The 22430-nt window shown below is 32.6% G+C and overlaps 2 protein-coding genes, 1 long non-coding RNA gene and 1 pseudogene across 3 annotated transcripts; all 4 read right to left on the reverse strand.

The window, feature by feature from the left end:
* Nucleotides 1–1991: 1991 nt before the first annotated feature.
* LOC112416724 (auxin response factor 22-like) lies at nt 1992–5002 on the reverse strand (annotated as a pseudogene).
* A 319-nt stretch (nt 5003–5321) lies between these two features.
* LOC112416260 (uncharacterized) lies at nt 5322–6384 on the reverse strand. Its single transcript, XR_003006574.2, has 3 exons — nt 6183–6384; nt 6040–6101; nt 5322–5515 (listed from the first exon to the last, which is right to left on the reverse strand). It is a non-coding gene; the product is annotated as an uncharacterized lncRNA (long non-coding RNA).
* A 1893-nt stretch (nt 6385–8277) lies between these two features.
* Nucleotides 8278–11220, reverse strand: LOC11441970 (auxin response factor 18). The gene is made up of 3 exons (XM_024769413.2): nt 10006–11220; nt 8722–9397; nt 8278–8639 (listed from the first exon to the last, which is right to left on the reverse strand). Exons 1-3 carry the CDS (start codon nt 11158–11160, stop codon nt 8611–8613), a joined length of 1860 nt encoding a protein of 619 aa, XP_024625181.1. The 5' UTR covers nt 11161–11220; the 3' UTR covers nt 8278–8610.
* A 7021-nt stretch (nt 11221–18241) lies between these two features.
* On the reverse strand, nt 18242–22128 carry LOC11441971 (cytokinin riboside 5'-monophosphate phosphoribohydrolase LOG3). The gene is made up of 7 exons (XM_003625588.4): nt 21860–22128; nt 21172–21269; nt 20959–20989; nt 20690–20789; nt 19334–19404; nt 19088–19231; nt 18242–18637 (listed from the first exon to the last, which is right to left on the reverse strand). Exons 1-7 carry the CDS (start codon nt 21980–21982, stop codon nt 18542–18544), a joined length of 663 nt encoding a protein of 220 aa, XP_003625636.2. The 5' UTR covers nt 21983–22128; the 3' UTR covers nt 18242–18541.
* Between the last annotated feature and the right edge of the window lie 302 nt (nt 22129–22430).

Consider the following 22430-nt stretch of genomic DNA (forward strand, 5'->3'; position numbering starts at 1 on the left):
CTTTGAGTATACTTTTCCTTTTATGGACTCAGATGATGTGCTTTAATGATTGGATCCAACCACGCATGCCGTGATTTCTTTGAATGTCATGTCGTGGGACAAATTAAACTTGCCTCAATAGCATGAGCGGATCTCACCAAGGTAGCATCTAGTTGCACTCTTGCAAGATAACATGCCTTTTCATTGGGTTCAACCATGCAAGTCGTGATTTTTTAATATCCTGGGATGAATTGAAACAAATCAATAGCATGAACGAATCTAACCAATGTAGTTTCTAGTTCAATCAGTCATTTGGAGCTATAATGATCGGATATAGATATCATGATTTTTGAGTTGGAGTTATTTAGAAGTTTCATTGTGACAAACCATTATTTATAGTATTGCAATTGGTACGAATACAACCGTGATTTGTACTATTACAGTAGTTAAAAAGATGACACATTCAATGCTTATCCTAGAATGATGCAACTATGCACCAATTTCCTAACAATCAACTACATGAATACCTGCATCGGAATAAATTGTCAAAGAGTTGGAACACATAGCCAAATTCCTATAAAACTAATCATATTTAAAGTGATATTATATAATCCTAAAGAAAAGGGATTTTTTTTTCAAAATTCTTGCTACAGGAAGGGTAATGTGTCAAATTGGTAATAGAGTAATTTGATCATTCAGCTCTAAGTTTAACTGGTGGTTTTTTTTTCTTCTTGTTGATCCTCCATCGTCAACCTGCATTGTCGCTCCGCTAGTGGACTCTATTAAAATTGTCAACCTCCTAGCCTTTCAGATGAAGTCTCTGAAAGAGCATCAAATATATTAATAACACATATCATATATCAATTTCTAGTAGAAAGATTCTCAATTTTATTCATTCATACCAGAATGTTTCATCTGCTAATGTTTCTCCTGCCAAAGTTTATTCGCATTGGTTCTTAGGATTCCACTCAAATCTCTCATCAGAGGAACGTGTCGGCAGGCCTTGTAGATGAAGATCAGACAAATGATTAGTCATTTTCTTCTCGGAAGTTTCATTTCCAGCGTCAATTTGTATTGTTTGGCCAAAAAGCACGAGCTGGTGCGGCTTTGCATGATCCGGTTTCTTTAAAGATTGTGTAGAAGTTGATATCGAATGCGAGCAAACGTTCTCGCTGGTGTTCGGCTTTTGCAATACCGAGTTATTAGTGAGAGTCATCAGCATTGTAGAAATGTTATTAAACGGTTGTTGGAAACTAGGCTGAAATAGACCTAATGGAAATTTATGAAAATCTGGTAAGGAGTAGTTTCGGGTAAATGAAAATTTGGAATATTAGGACTTAGAAGGTTGTTTGGAAAAGTTGGCATTGAAAATTGGCTGTCAAGTGGGAAATTTGGGAGTTGAGGTAATCTCAATTTCGTCCTTGGCGGGATACATAATGAATGACAGCAATGCATGTATAGGATTTTTTTTTTACCAAATTCTCATGTTAGGAAGTTGCTAATACTGATGAAAACTTAAAAACATTCTGCTCTGGAAAAAAGAAAATGTTGCAATAATACACATTGTACAAAAAGGAAAAACTTCTTTAAAGGGCTTAGCTGATCAAAACACATGTCACTATTTCTCAGTACTACATCATAGATTGAAAGATACTATTACGGACTCAAATAAACAAAAAAGTTGTCATATTTGACGGGCCAAACGGAGTTGTCAATCTCGCAAAAAGTAGTTGTTTCATCAAATTTTGCCATGCGATAGTGCTATAGCTTTGTTATAGCCGCTATTTGACAACATTTTGTACTAAATACTGTATGCTGGAGCCTGGAGTAATAGTGATTTGTTCAAATTCCACTACACCTTAGAACCATAGCGCCACTATAGCCGCTATTTGACAGTATTGACAAAAATATAACTAACTTTGCCGTATTTAATGTTATTATTCTCCAATCATTCATCAATAAAACAAGTTCTCGTGCAAATTAAGTCCAGAGGGAGTATGTAATACACGTGTCTATACCTGGAGAAGTCTCCACAGAGAATCAGGCCATGACGGATCAGCAGCCTGCACAGAAGCAACAGTTCCGATAAACCAACTTATCCTTGATGAGTCCTCGGTTTCAATGGGCATCTTGAACCTCATTCCAGGACACCACCTAATCTGAAGTGTGATTCCAATTAAAGAAGTTTTCACAAAAAACTCAGGAGTACCCGACCGAGGATAATAAACCACATCAAACGGCTGCATATTAGTACCGAGTCTTACTGCTTCAATAACTTCTAGAACTTTCACCTTCCCCCTACCCATCATTCCATCACTTATTAGTAATCCATTGCCTTTACCATTTCTTCTAAGTTTATTATCTTCCTCTTCTGAAAACGATGTAAATCCTCCGTAAGGTGGCGCAGGACAAATTCCAATTCCACTACCATATTTCCACCCTGACGACTCCAACATTATTTCGCCTTTTTTCCCTCCAAATTCCAACACGTAGTTCGCCGTTTTCAGATCTCAAAAACACGACTGAATCCCCAGAAGCAAGTTTCTTGTCACTGACAAATGGACTCCATCCAGTTGTCAATAAATGCCTCTTCGGCGTGCCCCTATAAACATGCCTGAAATGCCACTTTTCACCATGAACATCCTTGGGATATATGCCCTGAAAAGGAGGGTTACCTGAATAGTCCATACGAGGAAAAATCATTTCTGCACAATATCTAGGACAAGAAAAGCCACCACCATTGTTTGCATCAGATTGTGTCAAGGTTTTCGCAAAAGATTGATGTTTATCCTTTGTTTCGGACACGTTGATGCCAGCAACACCATCATTATCAAAACTAACCTGGTTAATATTCATAGGGACAAGTCTGAGTTTTGCATACACTTCATCGGTCTCATGATTAGCCATATATCTTATATCTTCAACTCTACATGGAATGAAAGATGGAATTTTGGAGTAAGCACTGAAATTCACCGGCTCACAAGCATGCTCGGCGTGACCCTGAGGGAAGTAAAAGACCTGTGAGTTAACTTCTGGCATTTGCACCATTCCTCCTGCAATGGCATGCCACACTCTTGTTCACATTTTTCAATTTCTTTTTTGACTCCATATTCATCTCAGTTGCACCTAGATTGCAACCTTTTCTTTTTTCTTTCATTGTTAATTCATGTAAGATTTTTAAAAATTATGCACATCACTAAAAATCAATGAAGAATGATAGGGAATGGATTTTCATTAAATAAAATCCATCACTTTCAAGTATATGTAAAATGCATAAAATCATATGAATAGAAAAGTTTTCAGTTGTGATCTCTTAATTTCTGTTAGGATATAGATGATAGATAATAGAGTAGTTAGAGAAGTTATACTGTTATTTGGATTAGTTACAGAGTATGTGTATAATTAGGAGAGCACAAATTTTAGTGAGTATTTATCCCGTTATATTAAAGGCAACTTTAAGGTTAACCATTAATAAAGTACGTTTTTGTCCGACTTTTTTCTAGACACAATTACTTTTTTTTTTTTTTGAAGAAGCTAAAATGGATTATATTATTAAAAGCCTGGAGATTTCAGCACAAGGAGTGCCAAAATCCCAGCTGAAAGAGTCAAAATACAAGAAATAACAAAGAGTTGGAGCCTAAACAAGCTCAAAAAAATAAGAATGCTGCCCTGTTACAAAAATATTCTCAAGCAAGGTAAATGATTCAACCACCATGAATGGTAGGAGAAAACAAAACTAGGACGATTTGCCTTCAGCCACCAGTAAGATTGAAGCTTGACTTTATCTAGCAATTGATTAAAAGAAGCTTCTTTTTGGTGAAAGATCCGATCATTCCTTTCAAGCCAAATCACCCACACAAATGATAGCCAAATAAGGTTAAGAGCTGAGTGTTAGACAAAATTACATTTAACAATCCAATTCTTTTTTAAATGAATTTAAATATATACCTAAATTAAAGAAAAATTGAAAACTATCTATCTTTTATTAGAAATTTTTTTTGCTATAAAACTTTCTATAACAATCTAATATCTTTTTTAAAATTTAAATTATCAAATAATATAAATGACAGACACAATGAAGTTCAATAGTAAATTATAGATAGTATGGCACATAGTGTCCGTCTTTCAGCCGGTCTTTAAATAATTATAATTGTGAACAGAGTATATTCTATTGTAAAAGGGAAATTGTTGAGGATAGATTATCTCTTATTCTATTCTATTTCTTATTAATTTTTTTTTAGGTGTTTCTTTAAAGTTTAAATCTTTTTTTTAGGAGGATTTAAAGTTTAAATCTCGGGTTCCCAATAATCTCTCAAAATAAACTATTTAGAGATAGACACGTAATAAAAGTAGATAGTAGGTTTCACCATCAAGTGAGACCAACCATATTTAATAAATTTTCTTTTATAATATTTTGGCTTAATAGGAAGTTGCGATTTTGACCCCCTAAGAAAAAAAACTACAAAACCGTCCCATAAGTTTTGTAACTGTAGCAGTTTAGGCCCTCCAATGCCAATTTTTGGTATAAAAAATAACACGTAGTACCTCACTTAGGGTGCCACGTCAGCGTAGACCGAGTCAAAACTGCCACATATGCAAAACTTAGGGGACGGTTTTGTAGTTTTTTTTTCTTAGAGGGCTAAAACTGCAATTAAGCCTAATATTTTTCAAATGTTTGCATCTCTTTCTAAATAGAACTCTATTTCTTTCGGGCTAATGCTTGATATCGTGACAACTTTTATCAAGAATGCTTCACCGACTGCACAAAACAAGCTGCCTTTTTTTTTCTCTTCCCGCCAAAATCGGAATTTATGTGATTGAGCGGTTTAGCCACGTTTTATTAAGGCAAAATGCACTTCGTGGAATTTTCGGGAAAAGAATTGTCGCTGGATTTAGCAGCGCTCTTTCGAGAAATGGAGAGATCCTAACCGGTTTTTTTTTTTTTTTTTTGAGCAAAAGATCCTAACCGGTTAGTAACACCAACTTTAACATTTTGTTGACAATTACAAAATTGTCCCAACATTTTGGGAACAAGTTTCATATAAAGTGGTAGGACGGCATGAACCGTACTCAATAAAAAATGATAATCTCTCAAGTCATCCCTCATTAGCTTGCTAGAAGGGTCATTGCGGTAGTATATTTTGGCTGAAATTAGTAGTGTATTTTAAGAGGCATGTGAATATAGGGGGGCGGATTGCAAAACCAATTCTAATTTAAAAAGCTTAAACAACTTGGGTTTGTTCCCAATTTTGTTACCACAAAAATAGAAACCATAATTTGAATGTTTAATCATCACTAACTAATCTTGATTAATACTAGAAATGAATATGAATATGGAGATATATTCTAATAATTAATTAACTTTGTATAAAAAAAAATTAATTTAGTTTCAAAACTAAAATATCGATCTTACAATGAAGACCTAGCTCAACCGGTAAAATGCCGAAATTATTAGGCTGGATGCCATGACCGGGGTTCGAACCCCGGTACCTCCCACTTGTGTGTGAGTTTATAATGCCTTTGTCATTCCGTCTATCTATAAAAAAAATAAAAAAAAAATTAATTTCAAAACTAAAATATCTCACAATGAAGTAAATGATAAAGCACATCAAAGATCGTAATACAGATAGAATAATAGGGAACAAATAAGAACCAGTTAATAAATTGAAAAGAGTTGAAATGAAGAGTTGAGTGTGAAAATCATAACTAAATCATACACTCACGTGGACAAACATTAACTTAGCTTCAGTGCACACAAAAACCTGCATCTACATTCTTAAACGAATCCTTTTCCAGTACCTTGGTCACGCACCTCCTAAACTATTAACTGTTAACTATTAAGCCAAAATTTTAGGATTTAAACAACTAAAAGTCCAACACCGAACATATAATATATATCTCAATATTTCATCCAAAACCTAATCAAAATTTATCTAATAATTCTACAATCATACACACGTCACATTTAGCACAAACGACCAAGATATTTCAGCCAACAAAATTTGCAAACAATTTATTAAACACATCAAGAACATCAAAGAAAAAAATCTCTCCCCTTACCTCAAAGATCAAAGTGCACGATCAAATGCTTGAAATCGAAACTCAAGAGAATGACAACGGCACTGTAAAATTATGATGAGTAAATATTAGAGTATAATTTAAATAAAGTTATAATTTTAAAATGAAAGTTGAGAACATCTCACCATCGCAACGGTAACGGTGGAGTAGAACTGAGGAGAAGATATATGTAACAACTGTGTTCTTGTTTAAAGGAGTGAGGGAAGATATACCATGGATTGAGTGGAAGAAGTGTATGAAGATACCAAAAATTGGAAAAGAGTTGTTGTTAAGTTTAGGGTTTAGTATAGCTGCACAGCATGAAAAGAAAGAAATAACATAAACCCTAATTGCATGCATATTGTTACGAGACAGTCAACACATGAAAAGCACGAGCATCATGACTTCCACCTTTCTTCTCTTTCAGCACTGCTTGTATAAGAGAGACAGCTAGCGTATTGTTTAAAAAAGAAAAAGACACAAACCACTTCTTTTAATTGTTTTCTTTCATTTTTATTTTGGCATAAATTCTTATAATAAAAATAAACTAGTACATATGCCGAAGCTTTTTGGCAATTTCTAAACACATGTATGGTAACACCAATTCATCCAAAGAAAAATGAATAGTTTCAGTTAATACCTTTCATTAGATTTTTAGTGTACAATTTAGCACTACTCAGCAGCAAAGCTAGCCAATTTTATACGAGGCGGCCAAATATAAGAAGAAGAAAAATTAAATTATTCATAAGAAAAAAATCTCAATAGTTTTTTTACTTATATAAAATATAAATTAAAGTAGCACCACAAAAATAAAAACTAAAAATAGCTATTTAATTAAAAATAAATTAGTTCAACAACACTTCAAAGAGTCATATCATCTGTAATTGAACTTGTATAGGTTTACAATGGAAACAATGAAGTGATTTTTTTTTTTAGTTTTATCTTTACAATTTTCATTGCTAACAATGCTCTCCTTTTAGTTGTTTGAAATACCAAAAATGTCAGAATAAGAAAAAATAAATCTATTAAATGAGTATTTTATTTCTCTTAATTTTACACAAATAAACTTATCTGAAGTGGCTAAATATATTTTAAAGGGGTAGCTAAACATAAATTACATTTAATAATACAAATAAAAAGATAATTTTTTGGTAGCCAAAGCTACCCCTCTCTGACATGTAACTACACCCTTGGCAGCTAGCGTTGATCTCGTGAGCTTAACTCGGTTGACATAAACAATGCATAATATATGCAATGTCCGGGGTTCGAACCTCGACCGCTGAAAAAAAAAAAAAAAAAAAAAAAACAGAAGAAAAACATCAATTTAGCACTTTTCATATAAAAAGGGTAGAGTTATATAATTAGTGTATATATAATGGTAGGAAAAGAGCAACATTGTGAAAAAAATTCCTTAAAAACTTCATTTAAAACAAGTCACATCACCATATTTGACTAAATATTTGATGGAATACTAAAACCGTCATATTTTAAAATAGGAGAACTAATTTCATGAAAATAGTAAAACTGCAATTAGAAAACCAATTTTTTCCACATATTTCGCATCATGATCGAAACTTTCTTTGGTTGAACGTTGAGAATGTTGTTGTGTGTGAAAACACCTAGTATTAATGGTTCCAATCAAGCCCACCTATGTTTCTATCTATCTGATAATTAGACATTCAACAAACAAACTTTTTAATTTTTGTTCTTTTTCTTTCTTCTACTTATTAATTTCTAGGACCTAGGTCAAGCAAGAAAGTTTATTTGCAATACAAAAAATAGAATTATATTTCCAACAATAACTATTCCAATCAGGTATAAATCTCGATCATTCGATCTAAATAAATAATCGAGATTGAATAAAATTGATTTAATGAATGTGTTTTCGAATCAAATCAACGATCAATATTCTTTGCCGTGTCTTTTTATTATCATGGACAATCTGAATCCATAGAAGAAAAAAAACATAACCTGTTTCAAATTACCAAAAGTTGTCCACATTGCTTCCTTTTGGCTCACTCTTAATGACTCATTTCTAGTGTCATATAACATTGGGAATTCATACAAAAATGATGCAACTATGCACCAACTTCCTAACAATCAACTACATGAATGCCGAATAGGTAGATACAAAATTACATTAAAAATTGAAACTAACAAAGCTTAGATCCGTTCTTGTTGCCTATTGAAATGGAAGCTGAGTATTGGACAATTCTTTGGAACATGAACCAATATTTTCAGTGACATGATATAAAATTTCAGCCTTACATTGCACATAATACAAGATAAAACAGAATCGGAGTAATTTCTTAAAGAGATATTGGATCTCTAGTCTCTACTCTCTAGTATTCCTTCTCTCCCTCACATCTATTCCCAACAAAATTTTGCAACAAAGTAAAAAATTAATCCTAAAGAAAAGGGCAAAAATTTCAAAATTCTTGCTATAGGAAGGGTAATGTGTCAAAATGGTAATAGAGGAATTTGATCATCCAGCTCTACAATTGAACTGGTGGTTTTCTTTTTTTTCTTGCTGATCCTCCGTTGTCGCGCCGCTAGTGGAATCCATTAAAATTGTCAACCTCCTAGCTTTTCTGATGAAGTCTCTGAAAGAGAAACAAATAGATTATTATCATATATCATAAATCAATTTCTAGTAGAAAGATACTAAATTTTATTCATTCTTACCTGAATGTTTCATCTCTAATGTTTCTCCTGCCAATGTTTCTTCGTGTTGGTTCTCAGCATTCCACTCGAACCTCGCATCAGATGATCTTGACGACAGGCCTTGTAGATGAAGATCAGACAAATGATTAGACATTTTCTTCTCGGAATTTTCATTTCCAGCGTCAACTTGTATTGTTTGGCCAAAAAGCACAAGTTGGTGCGGCTTTGCATGATCCGGTTTCTCTGAAGATTGTGCAGAAGTTGATATCGAATGCGAGCATGAAACGTTCTCACTGGTGTTCGGCTTTTGCAATGCCGGGTTATTAGGGACAGTCATCGGCATTGTCGCAATATTATTAAACGGTTGTTGGAAACTAGGCTGAAAGAGACCTAATGGAAGATTATGAAAATCTGGTAAGGTAACACCGAAATGACCATGCCTGGCTCCCTGCATGCCGGCAGGACTAGTTTCGGGTAAATAAAAAATTGGAATATTAGGACTTAGAAGGTTGTTTGGAAAAGTTGGCATTGGAAATTGGCCATCAATTGGGAAATCTGGGAGTTGAGGCAATCTCAATTTCTTCCTTGGCGGTATGAAAGGCGAAAGAGGGATCGAAGGCATGTTCGATACTATTTCAACTTGCCACGGATTCACTCTTTTCACATTTTTAAGTAACTCAGGTTCATCCCATGTAACCTAAAAAGTATGACATCAGAAAATTATTCACAGCTGAAACAAAGTTCAAAATGTAATTCAAAATGACAGTAATATGCAATAAAAAGGACATTGTGAAATTCATTAGTATGAAATACTAATCTAATTCACTTCTTACAATTTTATTAGGTACCAACAATGTTCCATTGTATCTATATTACTACTAACAAATACTATTTACATTAACTTGCTAATTTTGAATGTATTGAAAGTAAAATATGTGAAGGCCCTGATGGATACCTAATGTATGATAGCGGTGTAGGTATAAGATTTTTAGCAAATTCTAATTATAGGAAGCTTCCAATTTATGGTACTGATGAAAACTTAAAAGGATTATGCTTTGGAAAAAGAAAATGTTGCAAGAATACACACATTCTATGGTGGAACAATAGTGATTTGTATAAATTCCACAAGGCATAGCTAGCACTATAGTGCCACTATAGCCGCTATATGACAACGTTGACCAAAATGTAAGTAAAATCTAACTAACTTCACCGTATTTACCGCTATTATTCTCAAAACATTCATCAATAAAACAAGCTCTCATGTAAATTAGTTCTAGAGGGAGTATATAATAAACATGTCTATACCTCGAGAAGTCTCCACATAGAATCAGACCATGACGGATCAGCAGCCTGAACAGAAGCAACAGTTCCGATAAACCAACTTATCCTTGATGAGTCCTCGGTTTCAATGGCCATCTTGAACCTCATTCCAGGACACCACCTAATCTGAAGTGCCATTCCAATTAAAGAAGTTTTCACAAAAAACTCAGGAGTACCCGACCGAGGATAATAAACCACATCAAACGGCTGCATATTAGTACCGAGTCTTACTGCTTCAATAACTTCTAGAGCTTTCACCTTCCCCCTACCCATCATTCCATCACTTATTAGCAATCCATTACCTTTACCGTTTCTTCGAAGTTTATTATCTTCCTCTCCCGAAAACGATGGAAATCCTCCGTAAGGTGGTGCAGCACAAATTCCAATTCCACTACCAGATTTCCACCCTGACAAAGGATCGACTCCAACATTATTTCGCCTTTTAGCCCTCCGAATTCCAACATGAAGATCGCCGTTTTCAGATCTCAAAAACACAATCGAATCCCCAGACGCAAGTTTCTTGTCGCTGACAAAAGGACTCCATCCAGTTGTCAACAAATGCCTCTTCGGCGTGCCCCTATAAACGTGCCTGAAATGCCACTTTTCGCCATGAACATCCTTGGGAAAAATATCCTGAAGAGGAGGGTTAGCTGAATAGTCCAAACGAGGAAAAAGCGTTTCTGCACAATATCTAGGACAAGAAAAGCCACCACCATTGTTTGCATCAGATTGTGTCAAGGTTTTCGCAAAAGATTGATGTTTATCCTTTGTTTCGGACACGTTGATGCCAGCAACACCATCATTATCAAAACTAACCTGGTTAATATTCATAGGGACAAGTCTGAGTTTTGCATACACTTCATCGGTCTCATGATTAGCCATATATCTTATAGCTTCAACTCTACATGGAATGAAAGACGGAATTTTGGAGTAAGAACTGAAATTCACAGGCTCACAAGCATGCTCGGCGTGACCCTGAGGGAAGTAGAAGACCTGTGAGTTAACTTCTGGCATTTGAACCATTCCTCCTGCAACGGCATGCCATAGCTGAGGGTCCACACTCTTGTTCACATTTTTCAATTTCTTCTTTGACTCCATATTCATCTCAGTTGGACTGCAACCTTTTCTCTTTTCTTTCATTGTCAATTCCTGTAAAATATTTTAAAATTATGCACATCACTTCCAAGTATGTAAAATGCATTTTATGAATGGAAAAGTGCTTAGTTCGGATCTCAATTTCTGTTGGGATATAGAATAATATATATTTGAGTAGTTAGAGAAGTTTGTTAGTTTGTTATTTGGATTAGTTAGAGAGCATGTGTAACTCCTTTTTGTTCTTCCCTTTTTCCTCAACAAAAGTACACTTAACACTTCAATTCTTTTTTAAAATTTTTAATATTAGTCTATGCTTAAGTTATAGAAAATTTGAAAACTAATATCTTTTAGCTCAACTTTTTTTGCTACAAAGTTGACTATTGACAATTTATTTATTTTTCTTCAAAATTAAAATAAAAGCCAACATAGAATATAAATATAACAAACACAAACTCTAACATTCCCCATTTATTTACAACATTACCCCTACATTTTGAAAACTAGATTCACATAAAGCTGTGGAATGTACATGAATTTTATCCGATGAAAAATGAGAATTTCCAAACCTCCCCTAGTAGTGTATTTTGAGAACTATGAGAATATAAGAGTGTGGAATGAGAAATTATTTGAAAAAGTGAACGTAAAAAACATAGTGTTATATAGTTGGTGTTGCTATCACTTTTCTAATGAATTTATTACCTAAAAACCATACATGATCATAACAAAACTAAAAACCCCCAACAATAATTCCTATAATTCCTCACCAACGTGATTTCACAGGTTTAAGCCCACAATTACAATGGTCTCAAAATTTGATGCAAAACCAATTCTAATTTGAGAAGCTTATTTGTTTTCTTTATTATCTACCGACCAAACTTGGTTTTGTTCTCAATTTGGATACCACAAAAATAGAAAGTAGAAGGTTTTGTAATTTTATTTTCAAAACTAAAAAAAGTCTCACTCACACTGAAGTAAATGATAAAGTAAAATAATTGTTGTAATAATAGAGAAAATAAGAAAGAACCTGTTAATAAAATGAAGAGAGTTGAAATGGAAGGTTGATCATGCGAGAGTCACTAGTGTCTGTGTCTGCGGAGGAAGAAGAGGAACAAACATCGTAAAAACATAAATGAATAAATATACAAAACACAAAAATCCTTAACTGACTTGACGATAAGGTTTCCATTTCCAACAATATCTCCACAAAAATAGTTCAAGTCAAAAAACCTAGCGTAAAACATGTTTTATATGTTAAAAAAACATGGTTATGTACTTGGTACGGTGAATGTTGGCGTTCAAATAGGGATTCTATAGAATATATATTAGACACCGATGCACACGAATAAAATGGAAAACAGCATTGTGTGTTTACGTGTTTGTTTTTATCTTTTACTAACAAAATAAAAAAGAGCAGCATTGTGAGTCAAAACAAACAAAAAAAATACAATTTTCCCAAGATCTATATGGTATAAATTTGGATTAAAATTAAATAGTCTACGTGTTCTTGTTCGACTGAAAAAAATATTAAAATTGGTAACTCCAACACCGTGATCGATGTTTGAATCCGAATTCTTCCACTTATGAGTAAAATTGGACTAAATATATGGTGTAGTATATGTTCTCTTTGTCTCATTTTTTCTTTTTCTTATATGTACAAATTCTTACGTAAATCTAAAATCATTTAACATGTCTGATAATGACTTATGCATTTTTGTTGAACATTGTTAATTGGAAAATGCTAGATATCAAGAATGATTTGATTGAAAGATTAAAAAATAACATGGCACAATAATCACTCCATGACCCCATGATTTTCGACCAGGCTAAGATTTTATTGGCTAACATTAATTTCAGGATAATTTCTTCATAAAATTTAAGGATGATTATTCTGCCATGTCATTCTTGAGTTTTTCTTGATAAATTTTTTAGCATTGCTCTAATTAATTTTGATGGGTCTCGTTGACAAAACAAATGATTTAGATCTGTGCAAAATTTTACATATGGTTGATCTATATGAAATAAATTTAACATCTAAGTGTAAAATTTGAAAATATGTATCGAGTAAAATGATATGAAAGGGTGTAACATTGTTGTAACATTCAATCAGTATAATTTGATCTATTTTCTTTTCATTGGATACTTAACTATTGAAATTCATTCCACTTAATTAATTAAGGCTTAATACATCCCCCGGTCCCTTAACTTATTTTAATTTCTCAGTGTGGTCCCTTAACTATTAACCGTTTCAATTTGGTCCTTATCTTTATTTTTGTCATCAATTTGGTCATATTTTATTAATTTTAAATCCCTAAAAAAGAAGACCGTTGGATAAAAGAAGTTCATCATATCTAACCGTGTACCACCAACACCTAACTATCTGATTCAGGAATTTTTTCTAAAAAAAAATCTGGAAAATTACTTTTAATTTGGATAGAAAAATCTGAACTTTTTCAAAATACATTTTCTAATAATTAGCCAAAATGAATTTTTGTTAATTATAATTCAGATTTTTTTCGAAAATAAAAAGATTTTAAAAAATCCAAGAATTTAATTTTCAAAATACAAAAAAAGCAAAAATCGTATTCTTCAAGCTTAAATTTAGTTTTGGACTCCCTATTTTGACAAAATCGAAATTTTTGTCCTCCCATTTTTAATTGCACAATTTTGTTATCATATTTCAAAAAAATCACCATAATTTTTTGATTTGGCACTGGATTGGTCTGGTTGTGTTGCCTTGAGACTTTGGAGTGTGTTCTTCTTATGATATAAGTATTGATTCTCTCTGATGTCAATTTCGATGGGCTAGTTTGCCATTTTCAACAACAAAAATTATGATTTCGCATTATATTAGGTTACTCAACGTGAAAACAAATGGCCTAATTGTCGATTCTTAAAAAATATGGTGTTAAATTGAGTCGTAACCAAGTTTACGATGGCAAAAGAAGATCAATTAAAATGATACAAGGAAAAGAAAGGGAATAATTTACTACCATATCATCAAATTGGGTGGTCAAAATCAAGGATTGATTTTTTTTTTCTCTTGAAATAACATGCCAAAATTGAACAATTAAAAAAAATAAAAATTACTGTTTTGCCAAACTAGAAAGCTGAAAGTGCATTTAAACCTAAAAACTATGTACAACTTAAATGTATCATTTAATCTAAGATAGAGGAAGTATTTTGCCAAAATAGGGGGCTAAAAGTGATTTAGATGATTGTTACGGAGACTCCAACACTAAAAATTACATGCTTGTCTGGGGCAACCACAGACGCAAAATTAACTAATCGAATTAAGAAGGGGAAAAAAATTGTGTGGAGGGTGTGGAAGCAACAAAGGGAGAAGTAAAACCGAGTGGGCTTACTTTGTAGCAGTTTTCTATATATGATAATGCGGGTCTGAGAACACCTTGATTTGTGGTTTTAACCGTTTTGTCGATTATACCGCCTTTATCTATTGGAATCTCATCTCGTTCGAAGAAAAAAAAAATAAAGCACCTTAAAAGTTAGGGAAGTCAATTGGAGTTGTGATGGAGATAAGACCTAAGGTGTTGATGGTTCAATTTTAAATTTAGTAAAGATTGTTGAAGCTTTATAAAAGAAGATTTAGTGGATTTTGTAAGAGAATTTCATAGTAATTCAATGTTGCCTAAATCAAGTCATCTAGAAAACAGACCTATTTATATAGTGGGTTATATGTACAAAATCATCTAGAAAATTCTTGTAAACAAATTGAAAGAAGATCATTGGAAATTTATCAACAAAAAAAAAAAAACTGCATTTGTGTCTGGGATACAATTGTTAGATAGAGTTGTGGTTGTTAACAAAATAATTCGTTTGGCAAATATGAAGGTTGATTACGAAATGGCTTCATGTTGTATCATTAATCCAACATTGTTTTTATATATGAGTAATTATGTATTATGGATTGTCACTTAAGTTAAGCGTAATTTAAGTGATCTAATAAATTTTGGTTAAAGTGAACTTATGAATATCTAATATGTACGAGTATCTAATGTGTAGATACTAAAGGGTAGTTCTATTTTTATGATGGGTTAAAATAGAAATATTAATAGTTGATCCTAATTTGGATTCTATAAATAGAAATGTTATAATCCCTAAGTCAAACACACAAGTCGCCTCACCGTTGTTATTGACATCACATGATCACAATCGATAGAGAGAACATCAAAAGAGTTCTCCTAGAGTGTGCGAGATTTTATACACTTTTCTAATCATGAATTCATATATGCTTCTGCATATTATGATTCTTGAAAAGACAAGATACAATATAATTACAATAGTTGTAAGTCGCACTTGCTTGAATGAAAATAGGATTCAAACAGTCGACCTTACAATCACAGCCAACATCCACAAGGCTACAACTAGAGGTAGAGCTCTTCTTGGGCTAGGGTTCGGAAAATTTAAAAGATTAACGACTATAGGTCTATTATGCGAGATTTTATACACTTTTGTGTCGGTTTTAGTTTTCGGCAGATCCAAATCTCCCCAAAGTGGCGTAGTGGTCCACCCGAAAAAAAATTAAAAAAAAATATAGGTCTATTTTGCGAGACTTTAAACAATTTTTCAACGATTTTAGTTTTCGGTGATTTCAAAAGTGGCATACATAATTTTTGTCGTGTTTATACTTAATTGATAGCGAAGGCTTATATTTTAGTGGCTCACCCAACCTTTTTTTCTTACTCCGCTACTAGCTACAACCACTTTACCCAAGAGGTACATTGTATTTTTTACAATCTTCCAAATTTATATTTTGGAAATTCCTCTCTTACACTATTCCATCATTTTACAGATATAGAAACCTTATTTTTGGTTCATGGTACTGAGAAATATGCACATAAGAACATGTTACGGTTTAAAAAATTGCCATTAATACGATTATCGACAGAAGCTAGGTGATGCAACAATACCTATCACTTTAGCTTAAGAAAACTGAAAACAGATTTGAATGGTAGTATAGAAGAACCATGTGACCTAACATAACAATAAAATATCCCCTGGAAATGCAACAATACCTATCACTTTAGCTTAAGAAAACTGAAAACAGATTTGAATGGTAGTATAGAAGAACCATGTGACCTAACATAACAATAAAATATCCCCTGGAAGTTACGTTTGCAAGGTAGAGTGGTCCTAGACATTTTTATGTTTGCCAAAATAAGCACTGCATGATGCACATTCAACCGTTTATACTAGAGTCAATGACCTAGAACAGCTCTTGAATTAGGGCAAGTTGACTGATATGAATAAAGAGAGTTTTTCCTCTGACCCTACTCTCCTTCCTCTTTTACTCATTGCTTAAATATCAACAGTTGTCAGATTCCTTTCTTAGACAAGAAGCTCTCTATGTACTACTCCTACAACATTACTTTCACCTTCTATTTTTATGTCATTGTTCCCTTCCTTAGTCCTTACTTAATTAAAACAATATTTGGTGTGTATTTGGTTTTACTTATAAAATTATTAGAATTTATTATTTTTGGCGGAACTCACACATTTTAAATGAGAAGAAATTAGATGTTTGGAGTTCGAACCTGCCTCAGGAGAATAAATTATTAGTATTTTCTATCAAACACAATTTTGTCAACAAATGTCTAACAAATACTAACCATGAGATCAAGACTTCAAAGCATGAAAACCACACAAACCATGAAATTTGTCTAACAAAAATAAATAAATAAATTTTGACAACAAATACATATGTTTTACTTTAACCTTCATTGTAAGTTAATCAAATTTTATTCAAAATCATATTTTGACAAGTACTGATCTAAAAACACACAACAAACATTTTACTTTTTTTTTAGGAACACACCGAAACATTTTACATTTGAATGTACAAAAGTTAAAAAAGAAGAAAAACTCATAATGGGAATTTGTTACATACTTATAGTTTTGTAACCACCTCCCACTTTCCCATACAGCACAGGGAAGGCATCTTTTTCTTTTTTTCTTTTCTAAAATTAGTTCTAATAATAAGAACTTCTGAAGGAATCAAAAGGGTATATTCACCACCTTGATTAGAACGGTTGCCTATAATTCCTCTTTGCAATGCCCTCTTCGGATAGATTATGTATTTTGTGTCAAACATGAACTAGCATCTGACACCGCTACATGTGATTACATATAATCAATTTTATTATAAATGTTTACGAGTCAGTGTTAGTATTATATCTAGCGCGTTTGTGCCTCATATATCTCAACCTATAGTTCCATTTGTAGAAAGGAAGTTCTTTCAACCACTAGCAATTGTTAGATGAAACCTGGGACCAAAGATAGCTATTGTATTGTCTTCAGATAGATGCATGTGCCACATGACCCCTTAAACATTTCTTTGAATACCATGTTGTCCTTGAAAACACATGGCATTGTCTCATTTGTTGGAGAATAAATGGCCTACAAAATTCAATCTCTTTGTGCAACATGAATGAGCCTAGGAAGAATACTATCTATCCAAAATGCACTTCCACTATCATGAAATTGGCCCCGTTCACCTAGTCCCTCTCTTGTCTCTTGTCTTTAGTTCTCTGGACGTTTTGAACTCTAAATTTAGTTACTTCGTGACAAGCCTTGAACATCACTGTTTTATAATCGGTCCCATTCTTTATTATTGCCACTTACCAATATTTAACTTGGACCATAGTTCAATACATTTCCACCATCAATTCATGTACCATGTATGTCCCAGTTTATATCTTAATTAAACTCTTATGCCTTCTTTTTTTGATGAAATATGTTTCTGTTTTTGATACTTAACACTAATGTTTTTAAAAAACAGGCATGCAACCACAAAATTAGTTGCAATTTAAAGTTTTTCTATTTATCTGCAACTACTTTGAAATTAAGGACAAATTGTTCATGAAAACTCAAATTCGTATCATGATTGAAAGTATTACTAGTTAAACTTCATTTACCTATCAACCGAACTCTAAATTACCAGAACACTCATCCTTGAGAGCTAGAAGGTTAAGAGAAAAAAAAAGTACATTGCGTTTGTAAGTTGTAATTGTCATCGCAACAACGGAAATTGGCAACAATTTACTATAATATTATCAATAATTGTGATACAGCCATGATAACAATTTAAAATCTTGATCAACACAAAAGATGAGATGACTCTTAAGGCCAGTTAAATATAAAAACTACTAATCAACATTGAATAATAGGTTAAGAGAGTGCTTACTTACAAGTTACAACTTTAATAAAATCAAAGTTTATAACAAGGTACTAATAAGTAATTTAACTTTCATAAGTTCAGGTCAATCACAGTAATTTACATAAGAAATTAAAGGATTAAATAAAAAAGCAGAACACTGATAGTTGAAAATAGCTTCTTCTTCCACCTCCAAAATTCTACTATATCATATGGTCTCGTATTCCGTGCAAGTGAAGTAAACATAGCTAACAGCTACCTTGAGATGTCATAATCTTGAGGGTATGCTAGCTGCTGTTCCATCTGCCAGCTCAACTTGGAAGCAACACCCTCATGACATGGAACATACTCCTGTAAATTAATTTCAAATCTTATAGTTAGTAGCTGCATAACTTTACAGATGAGAAATTAATTAATAAGTATACAATTGGTTTCAAAAAGCTAAATGACATAAATGAGCTTATTGTTTTTATCTTTTTCAATTATCTACTTATATAGTATAAAATCACTAAAATCAAAGAAACATCTCTTTGATGTGACTTTTCTATTGAAAAATCAAAGATAGTGATTTCACATGGGACATTTGTTACAACTTTGTGAGAATTAGATTGAAAAGGAGTTGTAACTGTAATAGTGCCAACAAACACTTTGCAAGAACTTCTTGGATAAACTAGAGGATATTTGATTGATTAATATTATTTTTTTGACAATGGACTGATAAATACTTGATATGTCAATTTTTGTTTCATTGCAATAAGATGCAAATACCTATAGTTTTTTTAGTTAGGACAAATTAGTTACCTCCAATTTCTTGACCAACTCTTTTGCAGTTGGTGCTGATACAATTATGTGACGAGCATTTGGACTAATAAACCCTTCTTCCACAGCTTTGTCAATGAATGACAACAAGGAGTTAAAGTATCCATCAACATTTACTAATCCAACCTACATATTTGGAATTTTAAGCCAGATTAATTCATAAATAATAAAAATTATAATATACATAAAAGATATAGATTCCTGAAAATTGGACATGTCAATTATTACCGGCTTGTCATGAATTCCAAGTTGAGCCCATGTTATGACTTCAAGAAGTTCCTCCAGAGTTCCATATCCCCCTGCATAAGTTAATTCAGAAAATTCAATATTGAGAAACATAAAATACACCATCCATGATTATAATCTGAATTGTAACATCAATGTTTTTTAGGTCTATGTGACGGCAATGCGACCACAATTGAAGCTACATCAAACAAATTTGACCGCAATTCTCGACAATATCATAGACCACAATGCGACCTTGATTTAAATAAATCCTTGGTATTTAGTTAGTATAGTATCACTTTGTGTCCAAATGTAGGTATGGATGTGGCAGTGTCAGGGGAAGGTTATAATTATAATTTATATAAGTCATTCCTTGGGAATCAATTTTCATAGGAGGATCCCAAGAAAGAGTGATTGAAAACTCTGTCTTTTCTTTGCGTGCCTCCACTCTCTCTGTCACTAATTTTCAATACTCAAAATAAATTACAAAGGAATCAAAATGATAAATAAAATAACAACTAGTACTAGCAGTAGAAAGGTTATTGAAAAGGATGAAACAATGTCAGGTGCAGGTGCTAATTGGAAATGTTATCTTATGAAAGTTCCTTTTCTTTACTTTCCCTCATTATCAAATGAAGCAAGTTTTGCAGAATCACACCACTGTTCAAACAAAAGTAGTGGAAAAAATGGCATATAACCTGAACCATATAGTTGATCAGAGCCACAGAAGCTATGATTTTCAGTCCAATATTTTATATTTTAAAGGATAAGGTAAGGTAAGGTCACTATCATTATTCATTATAAGTAAGCTTTGAAGGGTTGTTTGTTCTTCCTTATTAATCATAAACATTGGAATGTGTGAAAGAAAGCCATGAAAGTTGTTTAGGAATTAGTAGTAATTTGAAGCAATGAGAAAAGAGGCACATAACACATAATAACATTTTCAAACAACATGATTTAAGGTACTTTCTTCTTATTATAATTAAGAAATTCCTTTCTTGTCCTCAGTGAATGGACCATACTAGTCAAAGTTATTCATTACTTGTGGTTGTGACTTCCAAATCAAATCAAGAAAAACATTTTTTAATTAAACATTTTAAAAATGAAATATAAAAAGGTTTAGCAAAGAAATAAACCCCACAAAACACAACAATACTTGGATTAGTCTAGAAAGTTAAACAACTTTACTAGACAAAAAGAAACCATTCTGTCTAAAAAGCAACCAAGTAAACAACAAAAAATCAATATGAAAATGTCGGTGAAACAATTGTTTTTTCAAATGAATCAAACAATGAGATATGGTAATTTCTTCACGCTAAAACTAGAAATTAACACACAAATTGCATGCTAATTGCTAACCTGGTAAGGCAATAAAAGCATCTGAATGTTTGGCCATCTCAGCTTTCCTTTGATGCATATCAGCAACAGCCTTAACTTCTCCTACTGTTTCACCAGTTAGCTGCAAAATGGTTTTTATAAATTATTTACCCGTCTCTCTCTGGTTCTAAATATAAGAGAAAATCATGTCAATAAAAGTTGATGTATCTGATACAACAACTTTTGAGCGAGTAATTAGTACACTTTATTAGGAGAATGTAAAAGGGGTTAAGCTTTTACTAGACAAATACCTCTCGAGGCATGAGTGTCTTGGGAATAACTCTGCAACAACAGACAATAAAATGACAAAGATAGTGTTAATTAATGAGTAAAAGAGGTTAACAAAAGCATGCTAGTTACTCATTGACCAAACACAACTTTGGGGGAAAAAGAGATTTTTTTTTTTTTTTTTTTTGAGATAAACAAAAATGATGATGAAAAGAGAAAAAAAGAGTGTTACATACCCAATGACATGGCGACCACCATCATGAACAGCTTGAGAAACTAAACCCATGAGACCAATGCTTCCTCCTCCATACACAAGATCAATGTTCCTTGAAACCTTCACATAACAAACAACATCATTAGTATAAAATAATGGTGGTGACTATGATTATGTATGATGTCAAATATGAAACAATGAATGACCCATGTGATGAAAGAAAAGAAAAACATTTACATTAGTACAAGTACATTTTTAACCGTTACTTTGAAATGCAAACAGTGAAGGTAAAAAGTGAGATGAAGATAAAAAAGCACAAAAAATGATTCTTCAACAGACAGCATTTTTTAGTCCGTACAAATGTTTGGTTCAGAGTGATGCTTAACTAAAAACCTTAATATGAAACAAAAATGGAGATTCCAATTTAATTAAACACTTTAATTAATGTTTTTGGGCTTAATGTATATGATGGAATGAAAAAAACAATTCATGACCAAATACAGAGTATATAACCTTACAAAAACTGAAATTCACTATAGAAGCAGAATAATAAAGATGTCATGTCACATCATAAAGTTAGTTTAACTTTTATGAATATTCTCATAAGATCCATGTACACCATTTCAACTCACTTATTGAAAAATGTAGCTAGAAAAACAAAAATTAGTATATAGATTATTAAAATTGATATGTGTATAATATATACATACCAATTCATTGCCAAGGTTCATGGCAGCATCTTGGTAGGTAGTTTTTTTACCAGGACTACTTCCACAGAAAACACAAATTCTTTTGAACTTTGAAAGCTTTATCTCACCATTGCGTGAGTCCATTTGTTAGTTGGAATAAAAAGGTAACTAACTTAGTAAACAGTGAAAGACAAAGATAAAGGATAATGAAGAAAAAGAAGAAAAGGTTTGAAACAGTATAGAGTGACTGAGTCTCTTCTATGCTTTGTTGCTTTGCTTTGGTGTCTCATCTCATCTTATGTCTTTATATATATAAACACAATTGGTCTTCGCACGTGACTGCCTAGGTAGCACGCTTCTACTACTATTGTATTGACTATTGCGGTCCCAACTCCCACCTATTATTAGGCTATCAAAAATAATAAAAACTATGGTTTTCATTTTATTTTTAAAATAGATAAAAATAAAAACTAAGAGTATAGTGGTATGGTAGTGTCTTTTTTTTTTTTTTTTTTCTTTTTCTAAGAGAATATAGAAATAAATTTGGTTTTTCTTTATAATTTTAAAGCATAGGAATGTTGATCCCCGTGAG

Source organism: Medicago truncatula, chromosome 7 (genome assembly GCF_003473485.1).
Source record: "Medicago truncatula cultivar Jemalong A17 chromosome 7, MtrunA17r5.0-ANR, whole genome shotgun sequence".
Lineage (NCBI taxonomy): Eukaryota > Viridiplantae > Streptophyta > Magnoliopsida > Fabales > Fabaceae > Medicago > Medicago truncatula.